This window comes from Teleopsis dalmanni, chromosome 2 (genome assembly GCF_002237135.1).
Source record: "Teleopsis dalmanni isolate 2A chromosome 2, ASM223713v2, whole genome shotgun sequence".
Lineage (NCBI taxonomy): Eukaryota > Metazoa > Arthropoda > Insecta > Diptera > Diopsidae > Teleopsis > Teleopsis dalmanni.
The window spans coordinates 172,105,558-172,123,290 of NC_051847.1; the positions used below are offsets into that span (position 1 = coordinate 172,105,558).

Genomic DNA, 17,733 nt, shown 5'->3' on the forward strand with positions numbered 1-17,733 from the left:
CTGAAGATAATGAGTTTTGTGAAAAAATTGCTATATTACGTAAACGACGTTTGGCTGATAAGAAATATGAGTTTTCTGAAGACAATTCCGAAAACATAATTCCATTTACTAAAATGCGTTCAGCAAGTAAATCTTATAGTGCACCTTTAAGTGGTGCTTTGTCAAGCACCAGTAATAGTCGCAATTCATATCACCGTCCTTCACCCACTAACTATCATTTTCATACTTCTCCGTGCGCCTCTCCATCATCATCGCCGAGACCATCATCCAGTTTCGAGACACGACGTTGTACTCCTCCTCCTTTGCACAGAGCATCTCCAATATCTTTACAACAAGGTTTTCGTTCACCTCCATGTAGTTCTCCGGTAAGTGGTAGTATTATGCGCTCACCAAGCAGCCATTTACCACCACCACACTCACTTTCGCAAGCTACGCAACAAATGCTTAGTTTCAAACCATTAGGTACACTTTCGCCATTGCAAGTGTCAATGACGAAACGCAATTACATGGATCTGAGCGGCTCTATGTCTCCAAACAGTAGCGTACCATTTCTTTCACCACGACGCGAAGAATATCGCGTTGTGGAAATTCCTTTGCAAGGCAGTTCTATGCCAGAAAAGCCAGTTTGCACTAAGAAATTTAAAAGACGCTATGTCGAGGAAGACGATGCTGCTTCAGTTATAACAAGTGAAGAAGGTAAAATACCGCTTTTTTTATATATTTGCATCATTAAAAACTATCTATTTAGATGATTGTATTTCTCCTGGTTATCATACTTCATTGCCAGTAGAAGTACACGGATCCTGTTATTCCGAAATGCAGATGATATCTCAAACCACTTATCAGCAGCTTTGTTGCGCTAGTGTGGTCATTACTCAACACTCCTTTGACTTGGAAGCATTTTCATATTATGTGATTAGTACACTTTGTCAAAAGAATCAAAAGACCTACGATGTATTTTATGACTGGGCCTATGAAATAATTAACGTATGTACTCACTTACTATCATTTATAATTACTAATGTAAACTTTTATTTTGAATTTAGGTTTGTCCACTAAGTCATACTATTATTTGTGTGCTAATGGCTCAATTCGCTGCAACAGACCAGCTTCCATGTTCAAGCACAAACTGTTTTAATTGCTCTAGAAAATTAGATTGCATTTATCATCGACATAAATATGAGTGTCGTATACTTTTTTCATGGAATATGGAAACTGGCGTATGGGATATATTGGATTACGGTGAATTAATCGAATATAAAACCGTTAGTAAAGTACAACAAACTAAGAAAGTTACAGACGATTTAGCTTGCCGGGCAAAAAAGATTGCAAATGAATTAAGTACAAATTTAAAGAATATTCAAGATTACACATGCAATTTACGTGTGCTGGAATCAGATTTAAGGAAACCCAAATCTTACATAACTGATCTTGATAATATGTTGGAATTTTATTTAAAGAAGCCACAAAACAACGATAATTAAATTTTACTAAGCTTTTAATATGTTATACTCGTTATCTTAGCTCAAGTCATTTTAACACAAAAGACTATTAAGAATTTAATTTAAAGTGCGTATATTATATATAAATTGTATATATATAATACTGCACAAGTACTGAGCGCTATATATATTATTATTATAAGTCTATCGATATGGTGATCAATATAATAGTCAAACTTTATCGATAATTCCTAATTCTTTAGTAGTTAGTTTTGATTGCATAAATTTTGAAATGCAAGTAAAAATGAATTTAGCGGTCATTGACGCTGTGATTATGGTTTTTTATTTTAATTTGAATATTTTTTACAAGTTCAATATAACGCTATCCTTTCAGTTTTGATTTAATTTAATCTTTATTGTTAGAAAAATTTAAAATAAAATGAGAGTGAGAAGAAAATTATGTTAACTAATGATTTTCTAAAATATTATGAGTTTACTCGTATAGTACTGAATAATTAATAATTATTAATAAATTAATAATTGTATAAAATAAATTTAATGTTCTTAAATATTTAATATCGTTTTGTTAAATATGTGAACTGTATTTTAATTTCAAACTAAATTGGCAAATTATTTAATAGGGGACGTTATATGTGAGAATTAGAAAAAGAAATGGTGGGACAGAAAATAGTTTATATTTTTTTCAAAAATCTCATTGGATACATAAAATATTAATAAAATAGTTATTTCATGAATGCTCGGTTAGCAGCAATATATAAATAAAAAGAAATATAATATAAATATATATATATATAAAATATAACATAAATATATATAATAAATTACAAATATAAAAAAAGAGCTTGGAAAGAGCTTCAGCTGCAATTAATAGACAGTCTATTTGCTGTCTACATTGTTATTCCTGGAATAATTAGTAGACTCATCAACAATCACGGTAAACTGTTCTATAATGACAACTTTACATTGCGTGCAAGCGCTTCAATTGCACATATACAAGTTCTAGGCTGCAGAGAAGTACTAGCAGATTCCCAGGCAATTTCTTCTACTGTGGCGATTTCTTCTACAATGGCGAATATATGAACAAACTTTAAACCAACTATATAAATGAATCACATTACTGAGATAGAGCCAATTATTAAGTATATAATATATAATAGTATACATAAATATAAATATATATAGTATACAAAATATAATTTTATTCTCTTCATATAAACTTCAATAGTTGATATTGTTACTGTTGTAGACCGAATGGTTTCTCGGTGCTCTTATGTTGTGCTGGAAAATGTGAAAGCAATTTGTTGTCGATTGCATGTATCTAAGGCATGCATACCTAATCACTCCTGTATTCCGGATAATTGACCCTTAGATCTTCCTCAATAATGTGGAAAAGTCTTACATATCGATTGATCTAAATAATAACCATTCATTTATTGCTTGCCATATTCTTAATCTGTATAATTGAACTATTGAATCCGATTACACATTTACAATTTCCTTAATATTGGGATTTAGTGATCGATTTTTGTAAAATCATCTATTCTGTAAGACTTTTTGCATTTAGCTATATGTAGATTAAATTTGTGTCTTAAGATATCTGGTCTTGTATAATCAGTATAAAAATATGATCAATATAAAAAATTGGCGTTAGATGTGGTGACTATACTTCGGATATGTTATTAATTATCATTAATTTACAACTTTAAATATCTGAAGAATCAAACTATAGTGCTAATCTATTCTAATCTAGTCTAAACTAATTGCATTTAAAAATTTAATATACAGTCAAACTTCCATAACTGGAACCAAAAACAGTGCACCAAGAGAGCAAATTACATACAATTCTGCTTCCATAACTCGAACTTCTATAACTCGAATTAAAATTTTATTCTGTGCCAATAGGAATATGAGAAAGTGCATTCTATAAATCGAATTTTTGTTTTAAGTATGAATCTATTTTGCTGTTAAGGGAAGTCGCTTTTTCCAAACCAAGTGTTTAATTTTTTCTTTCTCATGTTGCTTCTTTGTTCAAAAGCCAGTCGCTGGCAACGTGGTTTAAAGTAAATAAAATAACTTCCGATGCTACTCTTAACGATTATATTGAGCTTGACAATGAAATTTGTATATCAAGCTTGAATACAGATTACGATATTATTGAGCATTATAGCTTCTGAAGACATCGACTGATGATTAGTCCAAATATTAAAAAATTATTAAAAACTACATTTTTGAATTTAAAAATTTTCTCCCAATAAATTTATTTTTATGCTGGTATTTGTGAAGAACTCCTGGCCCAAATATTAAAAATTCAACAACACCTCATACGTAAATTTAAAATTAAATTTTTAGATTTAACAATTTCATCATTAGGCCTTTTCTTTTGTAAGCATGTCGCAAAAGAACAAATGATATAAGCATTACTTGCGATGGCAACTCTGGACAAAATGGAAATTTTGTTAGGCTTATATATGTAAAATATGTAATAAAATTTAAAATATCGAAAATGAATAATAATTCTTTGTAATTATTAGTAAGAATATTTTTTATTACATGATTGTAAATAAAATATGAATTTTCATGCCTTTTAATAGTAAAATAATAAATAGAAAAACTAACGTTTTTGTTACAAACAATGACAACACGAAATACGAATATCTTTCACAATAGATGAATTTTTAGTCTTGGCAACCATGCGATTTGAACTGCTTATTAGTTTAGCCAGCAGTGTTATTGTTTCATATGTTATTTTTAAAATAAGCAGTTGTTCTTTTGTGATATGCTTACAAAAGAAAAGACATATTTTTAATATTATTATTATATTGCAGTATATTGCAGTTAATTTAAACATTAATCCTGGTGTTTCAAAACAATTTCTGGCCCATGTGCTTCTATTATATATTTTTAGCAAAAGTGAAACACGGTCCGATGTATTTTTAACATGTTCTTTACTTCGCTTTATTAACTATACTAAAAATGAATAATAATTACAAAAGGAATATAGAATAATGACAGGCCAGAGTTGCCAGGCAATTAATATTTAAAAAGTACTTTACATAACAACACCCCCTCTTAAAGTGCTTTTATTTATGTATAAAATATGACTTTAATATTTCATTCCTAATTTCCGTAAGCAATTAACATGCTTTTCTGTAGTGAGTCCTTTGGTAAGGACGTCTGCGGGCATTTCTTCTGTTGGCATATATTTGATTTTAACAGTGCCGTCGTTAACCTTGCTGCGAATAAAGTGATAACGAATATCAATGTGCTTTGTCCGTGGATGATACCTGAAGCTTTCCGTTAATTTTTGAGCGCTTTGATTATCATTAAAGATTTCAATTGTCTTACTTGTAATGCCAACATCATCAAGGATTGCCTTTAGATATAACGCTTCTTTTGTGGCCTCAGATATGGCCATATATTCTGATTCAGTGCTTGAAAGCGCTACTGTACGTTGCTTTCGAGCTTCCCAACATATCGCTGCTCCTGATATAATGAACGCATACCCTGTATATGAACGTCTATCGTTTAAGTCAGCGCCCCAATCAGCGTCAACCAGACCATACAATTCTTCATTGTTTTTCTCATACAATAGACCATAGTTGCTTGTACCTTTAAGGTATCTTAGAATTCGTTTTGCTGCTTTCCAATGTTCCACGTTATAATTTGAATTGAACTGGCTAAGAAAGTTTACAGCAAACGCAATATCAGGTCGAGTTGTGACAGCTAAGTACATTAATGCTCCTATCAAGCTTTGATAGGGATACATCTTCATAACACCTTCATCAATTTTTGTTGGTTTCGTTAACTTAATGTTCAATTCTATGGGAGTCTTCACTGGTTTACAGTCTTTCATATTGAACTTTTCAATGATGCTTTTTGCATACTTCTCTTGTGAAAGAAAAACTTGATGCTTGCTTAAATTTTGATGAAACTCGATGCCAAGACAATTACTTACTATTCCCAAATCCTTCATTTCGAAATCATTCGCAAGTGCAGCCTTTATTTCTTTTATACGAAACTTATTATTGGACGCTATTAGTAAATCATCTACATATATTGTCATCAAAACAATGTCGTTGCCTTCTCGCTTAGTGAATACACAAGGATCCTGTTGTACTGCACTTAGACCCATATTCTGTAGTTTCTTTGTCAATTTCATGTACCATGATAGCCCAGACTGACGGAGTCCATAAAGAGCTTTCTTTAATAAACATACAGGTGACTTACTTGATTTAATCGCCTTTAACCAATGCTGCGCTGTTTCTTTAACTTTTCCACACAATATTGTTGAAGTTTTTCCCACTGGTTTTGATGAAACAACTTTGTTCAGGAATGGTATAAGATAATCGGGAATTTCCATGAAGACACTCTCTTCGAGCTCTCCATTTAGATATGCTGTAATGACATCCATCTGATGGATCTCCAAATCCATTTTTGCTGCCAGTGCCGCAAGTAGTCTTATAGATGTTGAACGAGCGACTGGAGAAAACGTATCATGAAAGTCTTCACCTGGTCGTTGTGCAAAACCCTTCGCTACTAATCGTACTTTCTGTTTTCCGTCATCTTTAGTTCGAAGCACGAATCTATTCCCAATAACTTTTCGTGATTTCGGTCTTTCGACCACTTCCCATGTTTTATTCTTTAGTTGTGCCACCATTTCGTCTTCTAGCGCTTTTGACCAGGAATTTGTTTCATCGCTTTCAAGTGCCTCCAAAATCGTTACTGGAGTTTGATATGTAGTGAGAAACGCCATTTCACAATCTTCAAAAACGTTGTTGTCAGGTTCACCATCTGAATGGTTTTTATCAGTAATTTTTCTTACTGAACTTGTATTTTCGTCTTCGTTGGATGATTCTTCACCATTCCGATTTGACGTGTAATATTCTTTTCGAGGCCTACCGCGTGAATTTGTGCGAATAAGTCTCGGACGACCTCTTCTACGAATGGAGTTTTCTTCTCGCGTATCTGTATTTTCTACAATTTTCGGATTGACCGACGGTTTCTGATTTTCAGAATTTTCGAACGCAATATCGATATAATCATTTGTTTGGCAGTCGTTTTCATTGTTAATATAAATGTTTTCGTATTTATTATGATAGATATTTTTGTTTACAAACACGACATCACGACTTATTGTTATATTTCGTTTTGTAGGTGACCATAGCCGATAGGCTTTCGCTTCGTTTGAATATCCAACAAACATGTAAGGTTCTGACTTAGAATCGAATTTATCTCTAGTCTTATCCTTTTTTAGGACATATGCTTTAGAGCCAAATACTTGAAAATGTACAATAGTTGGCATTTTACCAGTCCACAACTTGTGCGGTACTACACCGTTCAATGCTTTTGTAGGACACCTATTTCGAATATAGCACGCTGTATTTATGGCCTCTGCCCAAAAATTTGGCGGAACTTCAGCTTGTTTCATCATGCAACGGGCCATTTCAACTAGAGTTCTGTTTTTACGTTCAGCAATACCATTTTGCTCCGGCGTATATGGAGCAGTTAAGCGTCTTTGTATACCAAATTTCCTCAAGAATAAATTAAATTCAGAATTAACGTATTCTCTACCATTGTCTGATTGTAAAGCCTTAATTCGTTTACCCGTTAATGTTTCTACTGCTCTTTTGTATTGCTTAAATACATTTAATACATCGGATTTTTGTTTTATAAAATATACATGACAATAGCGTGATTTGTCATCAATAAATGTTACGAAATATTTTGCATCCGAATTTGATGCTGTTCTCATTGGTCCGCACACATCACTATGCACGATCTCTAATAAATCACTTGTTCTAGTTTCTTTACTCTTAGGAAATGATTTTTGTGTTTGTTTTTCACTAATACAAATTTCGCAAGTCGGAAGTTTTTGTTTAGGATTTAATTTTAATCCGTGTACTAGGTTATTACTAGCCAATTTTTTAAGATCGTTTTCATTTATGTGGCCCATTTTCTGGTGCCACTTTTCAATGTCACATTTTTCTTCAGCAACTTGTGCAAAATGATTTTTATTTTCAACAATAAAAAGATTTCCACATCTTTTCGCTCGAGTTATAACCTTCTGATATTTGTCCAATACGATTGCATCTGAAGGGCGAAAATGCACTTCATATCCGCTGTCCACTATTTTTGATACAGAAAGTAGACTTGTACGCAAGTCCTCGACATATAGAACTTCTTTAAGATCAATGTTATTATCACGACCGTATACGTCTACAGTTATTTTCATTTTACCGACGCCGTTTATATTTGTTGTGTTGTCGTTTGCTAAGTTAAGCACTTTATTCGATTTTTGAAAGTCTGTAAAATATTCACGGTTTGCACTTAAATGGGCAGTACATCCACTATCTAGGCACCAATAATTTTCTTTTATTGAGCTAATAAATGCATCTTCAACATGATAGCTAAAATTATTGTTTACAGATTTTTCCGAATTTTTCAATTGCGTGTTATTTTCAGCTTTTGCTTTATTTTTACATTCACGTGCAAAATGTCCGATTTTGCCACAATTAAAACATTGTTTGTTTCGTTTAGAATCACTGTATCGTTTGTTTTTGTTTTGCGTTTCGGCTTTTATTTCGATTTATGTATAGAGAGTTTTCATCACTATGTCTGTCTTCTTTTGTCCTTTGCGATTCAGCTTCTTCTAATATTTTCACTCGAAGTATGTCTGGCTTTGGCAGCTCGTCGCGCGTTTCTAACGCGCACCTGAAAGTATTAAAAGAGTCGGGTAGGCTATATAGGAGCAGTATGGCCAGAAGCTCATCCCCGATGGTGACGTCGATTTCCTTTAATTTCACCACGGCTTCAAAAAAATCGTTGAGGTGCTCTCTAACCTTTTCACCCTCCTTCATGCGCGAAAGTGCAACCTTTTTCAGCAACGTCGCCTTGCGCGCAGGCCCTTTTGATGAATATGTGGCTTGTAGTTTCATCCACATTTCGTTTGAATTTGTGCATTCTGCAATTAATCTTAATTCTGATGCACTTACTGATAACATTATATCAGCACACGCTTTCTGATCAAAGCTGATCCATTTTGCAGCCGCTTCGCCCGTTGGACACGACGCAGTACCTTCGACATATGACCATAAATCGTTTTTTATGAGAATAGCTTTCATTTGTAATTTCCATGTATCGTAGTTTTCCGCGTTAAGCGGTTCAACTCGAATCACCGTTCCCGACATTTGTATACACGTATTAAATCTACTTTTTATGTGCACGTGCTTTTTACTTCGCAGTGGAAGCGTGCTGGGCCCATAACCTATTATATATTTTTAGCAAAAGTGAAACACGGTCCAATGTATTTTTAACATGTTCTTTACTTCGCTTTATTAACTATACTAAAAATGAATAATAATTACAAAAGGAATATAGAATAATGACAGGCCAGAGTTGCCAGGCAATTAATATTTAAAAAGTACTTTACATAACAACAGCTTCAATTTTGGGGCCCGTTATTTTACGCTATGTTTAGGTCATAGTAGCATCCGGACCACAAGAGGCGAGGCTCATTTAAATTCTAGTCCCTACTTTAATTTGAATTATAAAAGATTTTTTAATTCATTTATTTCTATTTAAGTTTTCTTGATTAAAAACAGTTAAACATTTGTTTTCCATTTTCTTAAAGGACCTACATTTTAATGCAAATAACAATATTAATACTAGAAAATTAAACAATAATATTGATCATTTTTATAAAAAAAATATTAATCGTTTTCAATAAAAACAAAACTAATCGTTTTTAATAAAAACAATATTAATCGTTTTTAATAAAAACATTAATAATCGTTTTCAATAACAACAATATTAATCGTTTTAAATAAAATCAATTTTTAAATAAAACAACAACTTTTATCATTATTACCATTTTTTAAAATTCTTACCTTCGTAACGTATAGAAATAAATAAAAAAAATTATATTTACAATTTCGTTTTTGTTATTTATTGAAAAAAAAACATTCCACTCCACATTTTCGCCCTTATAATTTTTTGTTTTTTTTTTTGTTTTGTATATCATTTTAAACATAATAAAATTTATAAGATAACTGTTCCAAAATGGCTTTCTCTGCATACAAAATTTGTATACCTAGAACTTATGACTAAAAGTAGTTACTTTACTGTTAAATTGTATTAATTAGTTTATATTATATATACCGATTTTACCTAAAAGTACATACAATAATGAATATTTTATATTTGGATTGTTCTTTTACTTTTAAATTTAATTGTATCTAATATTGATTCGTTCTCATAATAATTTGTTGCAATATTTAATTTTAATAAATTAATGAAAAAATGCTTTGCTTTGTATTTGAAAATGTTCTTTGAATGCGTATATTTTTTGGTTTATTTGTATTTTCAATGCATGAATTTTTTATAATACAACACGGATTCTTACGTGCAAAATCTGGAGACAAATTATGCTTACGATTTTATTTTATATTTTTAATAAAAATGTTTTTTTCTTTCTTTTAATTTAAATTTGCAATGTATTTATATTTTACATATATAATTTTGTATGATCTTTATGAGTGAATCGGTGTATTTACTTATATAATAACAAGTTTTCAATGCATATTTTTTTTGTAATAATTAAAACTAATTTAATTATTTTAGAGTTTAAGTTAAACATTTTATAATTTTCTTTTTATGTAAAATTATTTAAATATTTATTTAGCTTTGACTAACTTTGCGGCTGTAACTAGGATTGCTTTTACTTAAATATAATTCTTTCTATACAATTGCTAAAATTATTACATATATATGTAAATATATTTTTTTAACCTAGAAGTTTCTCATAATTTTATAATTTTTTTTTTAAATAAATTATATTTACTTGTATTTTTTTAAATATAAAATTTAAGTTTTGTACACATTGATGAACAGAAAAATACAAAAGAGTGTGGCGACAGCTTAAAAACAATAATAATAATTTAATTTTTTTTATATAAAGAATAAATTGTGTTAAAAGAAATATTAACAAAAAAAAAGTTCTTTTAAATAATAAAACTATACAAATTTTTTATTGTTTTTATTTTTTCTGATTGCTGTCCTTAGGCAAACATATACAGACTGAGTTGTAAATGATTGCTGCTTGCTTGAACTTTTACAAAAACTTTGTTTTTCTTTTGAATTGTATATAAAATTATAATAGAAAAATTTATAGCATAATTTTTTATATAAATTTATTTCCTAGATTTTTTTGTAGCAGCGGCGTAATATTATTTTTGTATTTTTCGCTGCGTTAGTGTTGCAGGTAATTCGCCGCGTAGTTTAGAGCTGCCGTTGCTTGTGTTGTGTCCATTCGCCACCGTGCTGCCATTTTTGTATGCGCTACCATTCATATTGGTAGAGTTGCCATTTGCCTGTTTGTAGCCATTCTTTAAGCCATTGACTTTGCCATTTGCATGTCCATTAGCATGACCATTGGCTGTGCTTGTTTGCTGTGCTTGTTGATCATCAATAATCATGCACATACCATTCAGGGGTCCATAACCATTCGATTTAATTGGCTTGCTATCGCTATCACAGCCTTTTTCACGACGCTGCAAGAGGAACATGAAGAAGTTCTTGTATTCCTTTAATTTTTTCGTGTAATAACACACACAAAAGCATAAAACGAACGATGATCGTCACCACAGCACAGGTGCAAGACATAATAACAACACAAAGGTGACGTATGGAAAAACATGTGAAGCAGGAAAATGCGGATGCGTTTGATTGGTAATGAAAGCATTGATTTGTGGATTATTCAATTGAATTGAAGAATTGATTGAATAATTGAATAATCAATATTTGTTGTTGTGTATGCATAGTTTGTTATATAAAAATAGTTTCAACGTTGCACATATTGATTTATTGATTGATGCATATTAAGCCAGGCAATAATTATTACATAAAAAGAAATACAATTATTAATTAAATATTTTTTGGTTATAAATAAAATTTTAATATATTATGCTGTTAATAAAATAAAAAAAATAAAAGAAATGGTAACATTGGATATTATATGGATATTATAGTAAATCACAAAATATGTTGATCGGACAAAATATGCTGCTTGAAAAGAAAGAGGAGTCAAAGAGGAGTGGACCTTTTAAAAGTGAGATTGGATTAGAGGATGAATGAGATTTAATTTAAAGTCAACCAGAATGAAGGCGGAGAAGCCTAGTCAATTCTGTGGGAGGGTTCAAAGATCGATTAGCTTCTACTTTGTGTAATTGTTGGCGTAGGAAAACAGATCAGTAACATTGTAGGGGGTAAAATTGTAGTTGGAGCACATATTTAGAATTGATACATATATGCGTGAAGAATAACTGTTTAGCATATGATCATATCCTGATCTCAATTAAGTTAAAGCAGATCTTTCTGCACGAGAAAAGTATCATTCTACCTGGGAGGTATTAGGCGGGGGCTTATTAAGAATTTTGTTGCAGTACAATAATAGTTTCGTAGAGGATACTGCATCTGCATGGAGAGCTTATAAAATTTAGCGGCTTAAATAAAATAGTTACGGCTAGAAAGGTTGTTGTTTCAATCTTAAAGAAAGGTTCAATACCTACTGGTTGAAAATGACATTTGTTAGATATATTGGTCTTTGACAGGTTAAAAATATTATAAATAAATTATTTGAAATAAAATCATTTTTGGAAAAGTTATTAAAGTTTTGATTGTTTCTCTGCAATAGTGAAATATAGTAGTACATTTTTTTTAATGAATTAATTAGTTTAATTAAATTAATTAAAAATAAATTACTTAACTTCTAAAATATTTGAAATATTTTAGTCATTTCCGCTGATAAAAGCTAGAGGAATTGTTGAAGATGATTCGCAAAAAAATATTTCACAAAAAAAACAGTTAAATATAAATTGGAAACTCTCAAAATGTGCTTCTCTTAAATAAGCAGCCGCTTCTCTTAATAAAAGGCCGCTTTGTGCTCAAATAGAAGTGTGCGCAAGTTTTGTGGAGTTTTTTTATATTAATTTTAATTTGATAAAAAAAAACGGTATACATCACTGAGTGATATGAGGAAAGCTGCTGAAGAGTATGCTGCGCAGATTTGATTTGATAGCTTTCCGAGTGAAATGATGTAATATTCAATAAAGCCACAGATGAAGTATGAAGTAACTTTCACTTGTCTTATATTACCTTTTTTTTGGTTTTCTATTTTATTTTTTTATTTATTTAATTTGTTTTTGTGTTAATGCACTCGCTTAACACAATGAGCGCTGCGCGCATGCGCCGGTCCTGCTTTAATAGACAGGCGAACAAATGAATAGACAGACAAATGTACTATTGGTAAGTTAAAACTGTGTTTATGTTAGTTGAACATAACCACACACACGAGCATTTATTGCTTGAGAAGACTCACCTAGTTACCTTAATACCGCATGAATGTTGCGCGGGCAGGGAGACTATGGCGAAATCACGTTAATGAATTTGGTTCACAGAAGAAAAAAAATTATTTTTTAATAAAATGAAATAAAAGTGTGCAATAATCCAACGAATTACATGAGCTTTCTGGGTTATTGCAGTGTTGTTGTTGGTAGCTTTGGGTGTTGCACAGCAGTGCGGTAGGCAGACAGGCAGGTAATCATTAATATATTTACTTTATTTGTTATGTTTGAAGAGTGGGGCTTATCAACAAGTCAGCATAAAAAATGGCTCATATCGATGACATAAGATGCTCTCAACTTTTTGGCAATTAAATATGCAATAAACAATGGTATTATTGTCATTGTTGTTGTTGTGGTTTGGTTGAGAATTTTTTTTAGTGGCTATCTGTCGTTAGGTGGGTAAACTCATTTCATAAACTTATTTTCATTATCATGGACGGATGGGACGAAATGAACAACGAGTGACAGAAGGTTGAACAATGAAAGAGTGTGACTGACTAAGAGTGTGACTGACGTTGTTCCCATTGTTTTATTGGTGATGTCTTTTTGTTTTATTTTTTCTTGTCACAACGTGGGAATTTCGTGGCTTAAATATTTTAGCTTTAATTTATTTTTTTTTTTTGATTTCGATTTTGGTATCTGGTATCTTTTGTTTTCAATTGAGATTACAAGATTTCTTGACGCAATGTGTCGATTTGTTTGCTTTGGCGATAATTTGTTGTTTTGTGGTTGTTAAAATATGGCTGGAAGCATTTTTGAAGGCTGTTTGCAATCTATTGGTATTATTAATATGCAAACAAAATTTTTTTTTTTTTTGTAATATTTTAAGCATTTAAATTGCAATAGTAAATACAAGTTTTCAATTGACGTGAACATTATATGATGAAGCACATTTCACCTACGTTGAGTTTGCTAGAAAAGGTATTTTAAGAATACTGAATCACGTAAGGTCGTGAAAAAAACATGTGAAATTTTCTAGTTTGCAGTCATACAAAATAGAAATGGGAATTTCATTAGAATCTGATAAACAAATATTTAATTTATCAATCATCAGTAGGTTTTACGTAAGAAATTATATTAATCATAGGTAAGAACTGAATGGACGTATGGATAACAATCCTATAAGGTATGAATTAGCAATTATTATGCCTTTATAATCAAAAACCTCTCGACATTAATTACTAAAGTAACTAAATCAGACATACAAAATGTTCTGATTTCTAAATGGACCCTTTTTTTTTATAAATGTACCTTTCACACAAATACTTATCTTAAAAATCCGTATTTAGTTTAAAAAAATTACAATAATAGAATAAGATAAAACAATAGAATAAGATAAAATCTGAAAATTAAATTAACATTTAGTAAATAAATGTTGTAATGATAAATAGCTACCTTTGTGTTGCTATCGAAAAGGAATATGCGAAAATGGGCTTAGCGGCGAATAAGGGCAAATCTAAGTATATGTCGGATATTGGTAGAAATGTTTGTCGCTTGGACGCCGAGCTGGTATTTGGTGACTGTACTTTCAAAACTCACACGGATTTCATCTATCTTGACAACGCCGTAACAAACAACAATGATGTCAACCTAAAAATCAGACGAAGAATCACCATTGTCAATAGGTGCTTAGTAGGTAATTAGGATGTAGAGCTCTCTTTCGATAAACAAAGCCTACGCTCCATCGAAAAAGGCGCTCGGAGGGGTAGTTGGAGGAAGAAAGTGTAAAGGTTTACTCCTTGGAATGATCAAGTTGAGGAAACACTAGCCGCGTTAGATTACGAGTCTACAAAGATACGAATGCAGTAGAGGCGCTTTGAAAGACATTCTGCGGTAACGGCTTCTTGTGGCCATTTAAGTAAGCAAATATGGAAGTAAATGCTATTTTTTAAGTTCCGGCTTTAATTGTCGTATGGCAATTGTAATACAATTTGTAAAAATCTACTAAGCATAGAGATATACTCCTCTAATTTGTTAGAATTCAATTAATTATTATTATTTTTATTTTAATAACGAATAACTTTAAAAAAAATTGTTAAAATTAATTTTATATAATAACAGATAAGTATAACAATGAAAAACAGAAACAACATAAGATGACAGCATACATATGACGTGTTACGTGATACATACCGTGCGACGACCCTTGTAAGCTGCCTTATAGAATTCATTAAATAGGAAGAAGAACATAACTGCATGCATACCGATCCACCAGACGAAAGCCTTTGGATAATTGCAATCGATAAAAAGCAATTGGAAGGCGTGTACCATAATCAAAATAAATTGAACCTAGGGAAAATAAATTTAAATTATATTTCTTATTGCATATATAAATTAAAATCTATTTTATATACTTACCATTTGGAAAGTGGTCAAATACTTTTTCCACCACAAATATTTCTGATATTGTGGTCCCATGGCCGAGAACATATAGTACGTGTACATAACAATGTGTACAAATGTATTAAGCAGACCAAAGAATGTACTATGACCACCTTAAGCGTTTAATTAAAAGATTATTATTATAGTGTAATCAATTAAGGATTATAGTGTTTGTTAATAGTGTTATTTTACCTGGTGTGAATTTAACGCCAAACCATACCGACATAGGCATGCAACCATGATGAATTACATGAAGCGTTGTGACTTGACTTGTCTTTTTTCTCAAAACAAAGAAAATCTTTAAATAATAAGAAAAATAAAGTTATTCATTTTTACCTATCATAATCATATAATAATTTAACACATATTAACTTATAAGGTGCCATAAATATCGTCATGCAAAAAGTATTTAAAAAGTAACAAATATATACATTTAGAAGTAAATGTAGATTTTTGTTAAATCTAGAAAATTTATTTAGATATGCTAAAAAACAAAACTCTGAAGTTTATTGAACTTGTTTAAAAATTTCTGACTTATTTTGCATACATTATATTAATATTGTCTCAAAATTTGCACACCTTTTAGCTTATTAAGTCTATCTTTTAAAAATGTTTTGCAATAAATTATTCAAATGCAAATACGTATGTAAATAAAATTCTTTGTTTCTAGACACAAGTTCAAGGCAGAAAATATTTATATATTAACCTGAATTTAACAAACTCATAAACTTATTCCATATAATAAATTAGATGCTTAATAAGATTTACATTTAATAGTATGATTTGAAGATACAGGTGTAGCTATCGAATTTCAGATGCAAATGCTTTTTTGTTTTGTTGAAAACTATATATAATATATAAGATATCTAAATTAGGTTTCTTCATCGTTTCCATAATATATTAACCAATTCTATTTCGGAATAACGTGAATGAAATTAATAATCAAAACATCAGAAAACGAATAGAATGAAGTTCTAAAACAGAATCTTTTGAACAAGGATACAAGACCCATGGTTTAGGTTTCTTCACAGAGTTCATAAAGTATTAACTATCAGATGGTATAATATTAGATTACTAAATAGTAAGCCGATATTTATAAAAGTGTTTTGTTAATATATTCTTTTTTCTCGGTATAAAATAATACTACATATGATATCTCAAAGCTTGTATTGAGTCGAGAATGGATTTTTTATTAAATTATGGATAATTTATTTAAGCCTCTTGCAAAAGAAAAACGTTAATTTGTGGATTAGAATAAATTGAGAAAAACGTTGGTATATAAGATACAGAAATAGAGATATATAATATATGTAAAATAGAGATCGTGTATAATTTATATATACGAGTATACACACATATGTACAGATATACATTTATATGCATCTCTTTCCTGTTGGAAATGATAACTACCGCTTGGTCGACGTAGTTAACAAGTCGCATCTGGTCATATCTTTGTTCAACTTTAAATATTTGCATATAATCGTTAACTCCACATGATATAGGTTTTTATTATATTAAATTTATTGCAGATTACTTAACAAAAATTATTTGAAGATGAAAGGTTTCTTGAAGAAACCTTCAAACATGCTTCTAAATTTATGAGCTATATTTAAATATATACTAATCAAGCTGACTTTTAGGATACTGGTTGCTGTGTATAAATTATGTTTAAGTACCAACTTTGAGGTACATAACATACATCATAAAATAAAAATTTTTTTTTGGTAAAAGCAATTGTCTGAATCTGAAGTTTATTTAGCAGCTATATCTATAAATTTAAATATATATGAATTTATTTAAAATTTTTTTATTAATAATCGTATCTGTTGTCATTCATTTTAAATGGCAGTTATAGGATATAGTACTTCGATTTCTGTTAATCTGACAAATGAGCAAGTTCTACTCCCAAATTACTCAAATTGAGAAATAAATTGAACTGAAAAAAAAGACGCATATAGCTAAATAAACTGAACAAGAATATATATACTTTATGGGGTCTGTGACATTTGCTTCAAAAAGAAATTCTTGTCAAACGAAAATATACAATTTTAACCTTTATTACGCGAAAATGTTATAAAAATATATAGCTTATAGTTTCAAATTCAAAATTGTACTAAACTATTTAAAAATTTTATTTTTTTGTAAATTATTTCATACTTTTACTTTTACTTTTGACTTATAGATTGATTACTTAAAAAACTATTTAAATTTTATATTAAAATTCATACTTACTGTGTCCAAGAATTCAGTAAACTTAGAGAAGTAGTACCACCAACAGGCATGAACCATCTATTTTCAGCAGCGATAAGTATATAAAATTACATATTAATATACAGGAAATATTTTAAAAAATAGTAAATTTATAAAAGCAGAAATAAACGAAATTGTTACATTTTATATTAATACCATTATTAAGTATTATATATATAATATTATGTGATATATAATATTATGTGCTCATATGTATTTTTAAAAATAAACTTTATATG

General features: G+C 30.2%; 2 protein-coding genes across 3 annotated transcripts in view; one reads left to right on the forward strand and one right to left on the reverse strand.

The window, feature by feature from the left end:
- Positions 1-1,816, forward strand: part of LOC119676160 — a 2,074-nt gene extending 258 nt beyond the window's left edge. Inside the window, exons 2-4 of the mRNA XM_038087394.1 lie at positions 7-696; positions 749-987; positions 1,047-1,816. Coding sequence (XP_037943322.1) covers positions 7-696; positions 749-987; positions 1,047-1,484 — 1,367 coding nt within the window. The 3' untranslated portion in view covers positions 1,485-1,816. The remainder of the gene's footprint in view (positions 1-6; positions 697-748; positions 988-1,046) is intronic.
- Positions 1,817-10,438: 8,622 nt separating this feature from the next.
- Positions 10,439-17,578, reverse strand: LOC119681947 (elongation of very long chain fatty acids protein AAEL008004-like). 2 transcript variants are annotated; one of them, XM_038095260.1, is made up of 5 exons: positions 17,477-17,578; positions 15,437-15,542; positions 15,221-15,357; positions 14,996-15,151; positions 10,439-11,044 (listed from the first exon to the last, which is right to left on the reverse strand). In XM_038095260.1, exons 1-5 carry the CDS (start codon positions 17,531-17,533, stop codon positions 10,688-10,690), a joined length of 813 nt encoding a protein of 270 aa, XP_037951188.1. In that variant the 5' UTR covers positions 17,534-17,578; the 3' UTR covers positions 10,439-10,687. The 2 variants fall into 2 exon arrangements, with proteins under 2 accessions (XP_037951188.1, XP_037951189.1); XM_038095261.1 differs by having other exon boundaries at positions 10,439-11,011; positions 17,477-17,533.
- Between the last annotated feature and the right edge of the window lie 155 nt (positions 17,579-17,733).

Bases quoted from the DNA above. Each gene is read 5' to 3' on its own strand.
- LOC119681947 (XM_038095260.1), bottom strand. From the start codon at position 17,533: ATGGTTCATGCCTGTTGGTGGTACTACTTCTCTAAGTTTACTGAATTC. The intron at 15,358-15,436 runs GTAAAATAACAC...TAAACGCTTAAG, and splicing joins TGGCGTTAAATTCACACCAG to GTGGTCATAGTACATTCTTT. The intron at 11,045-14,995 runs GTATGTATCACG...AAAAAATTAAAG, and splicing joins CTTACAAGGGTCGTCGCACG to GAATACAAGAACTTCTTCAT.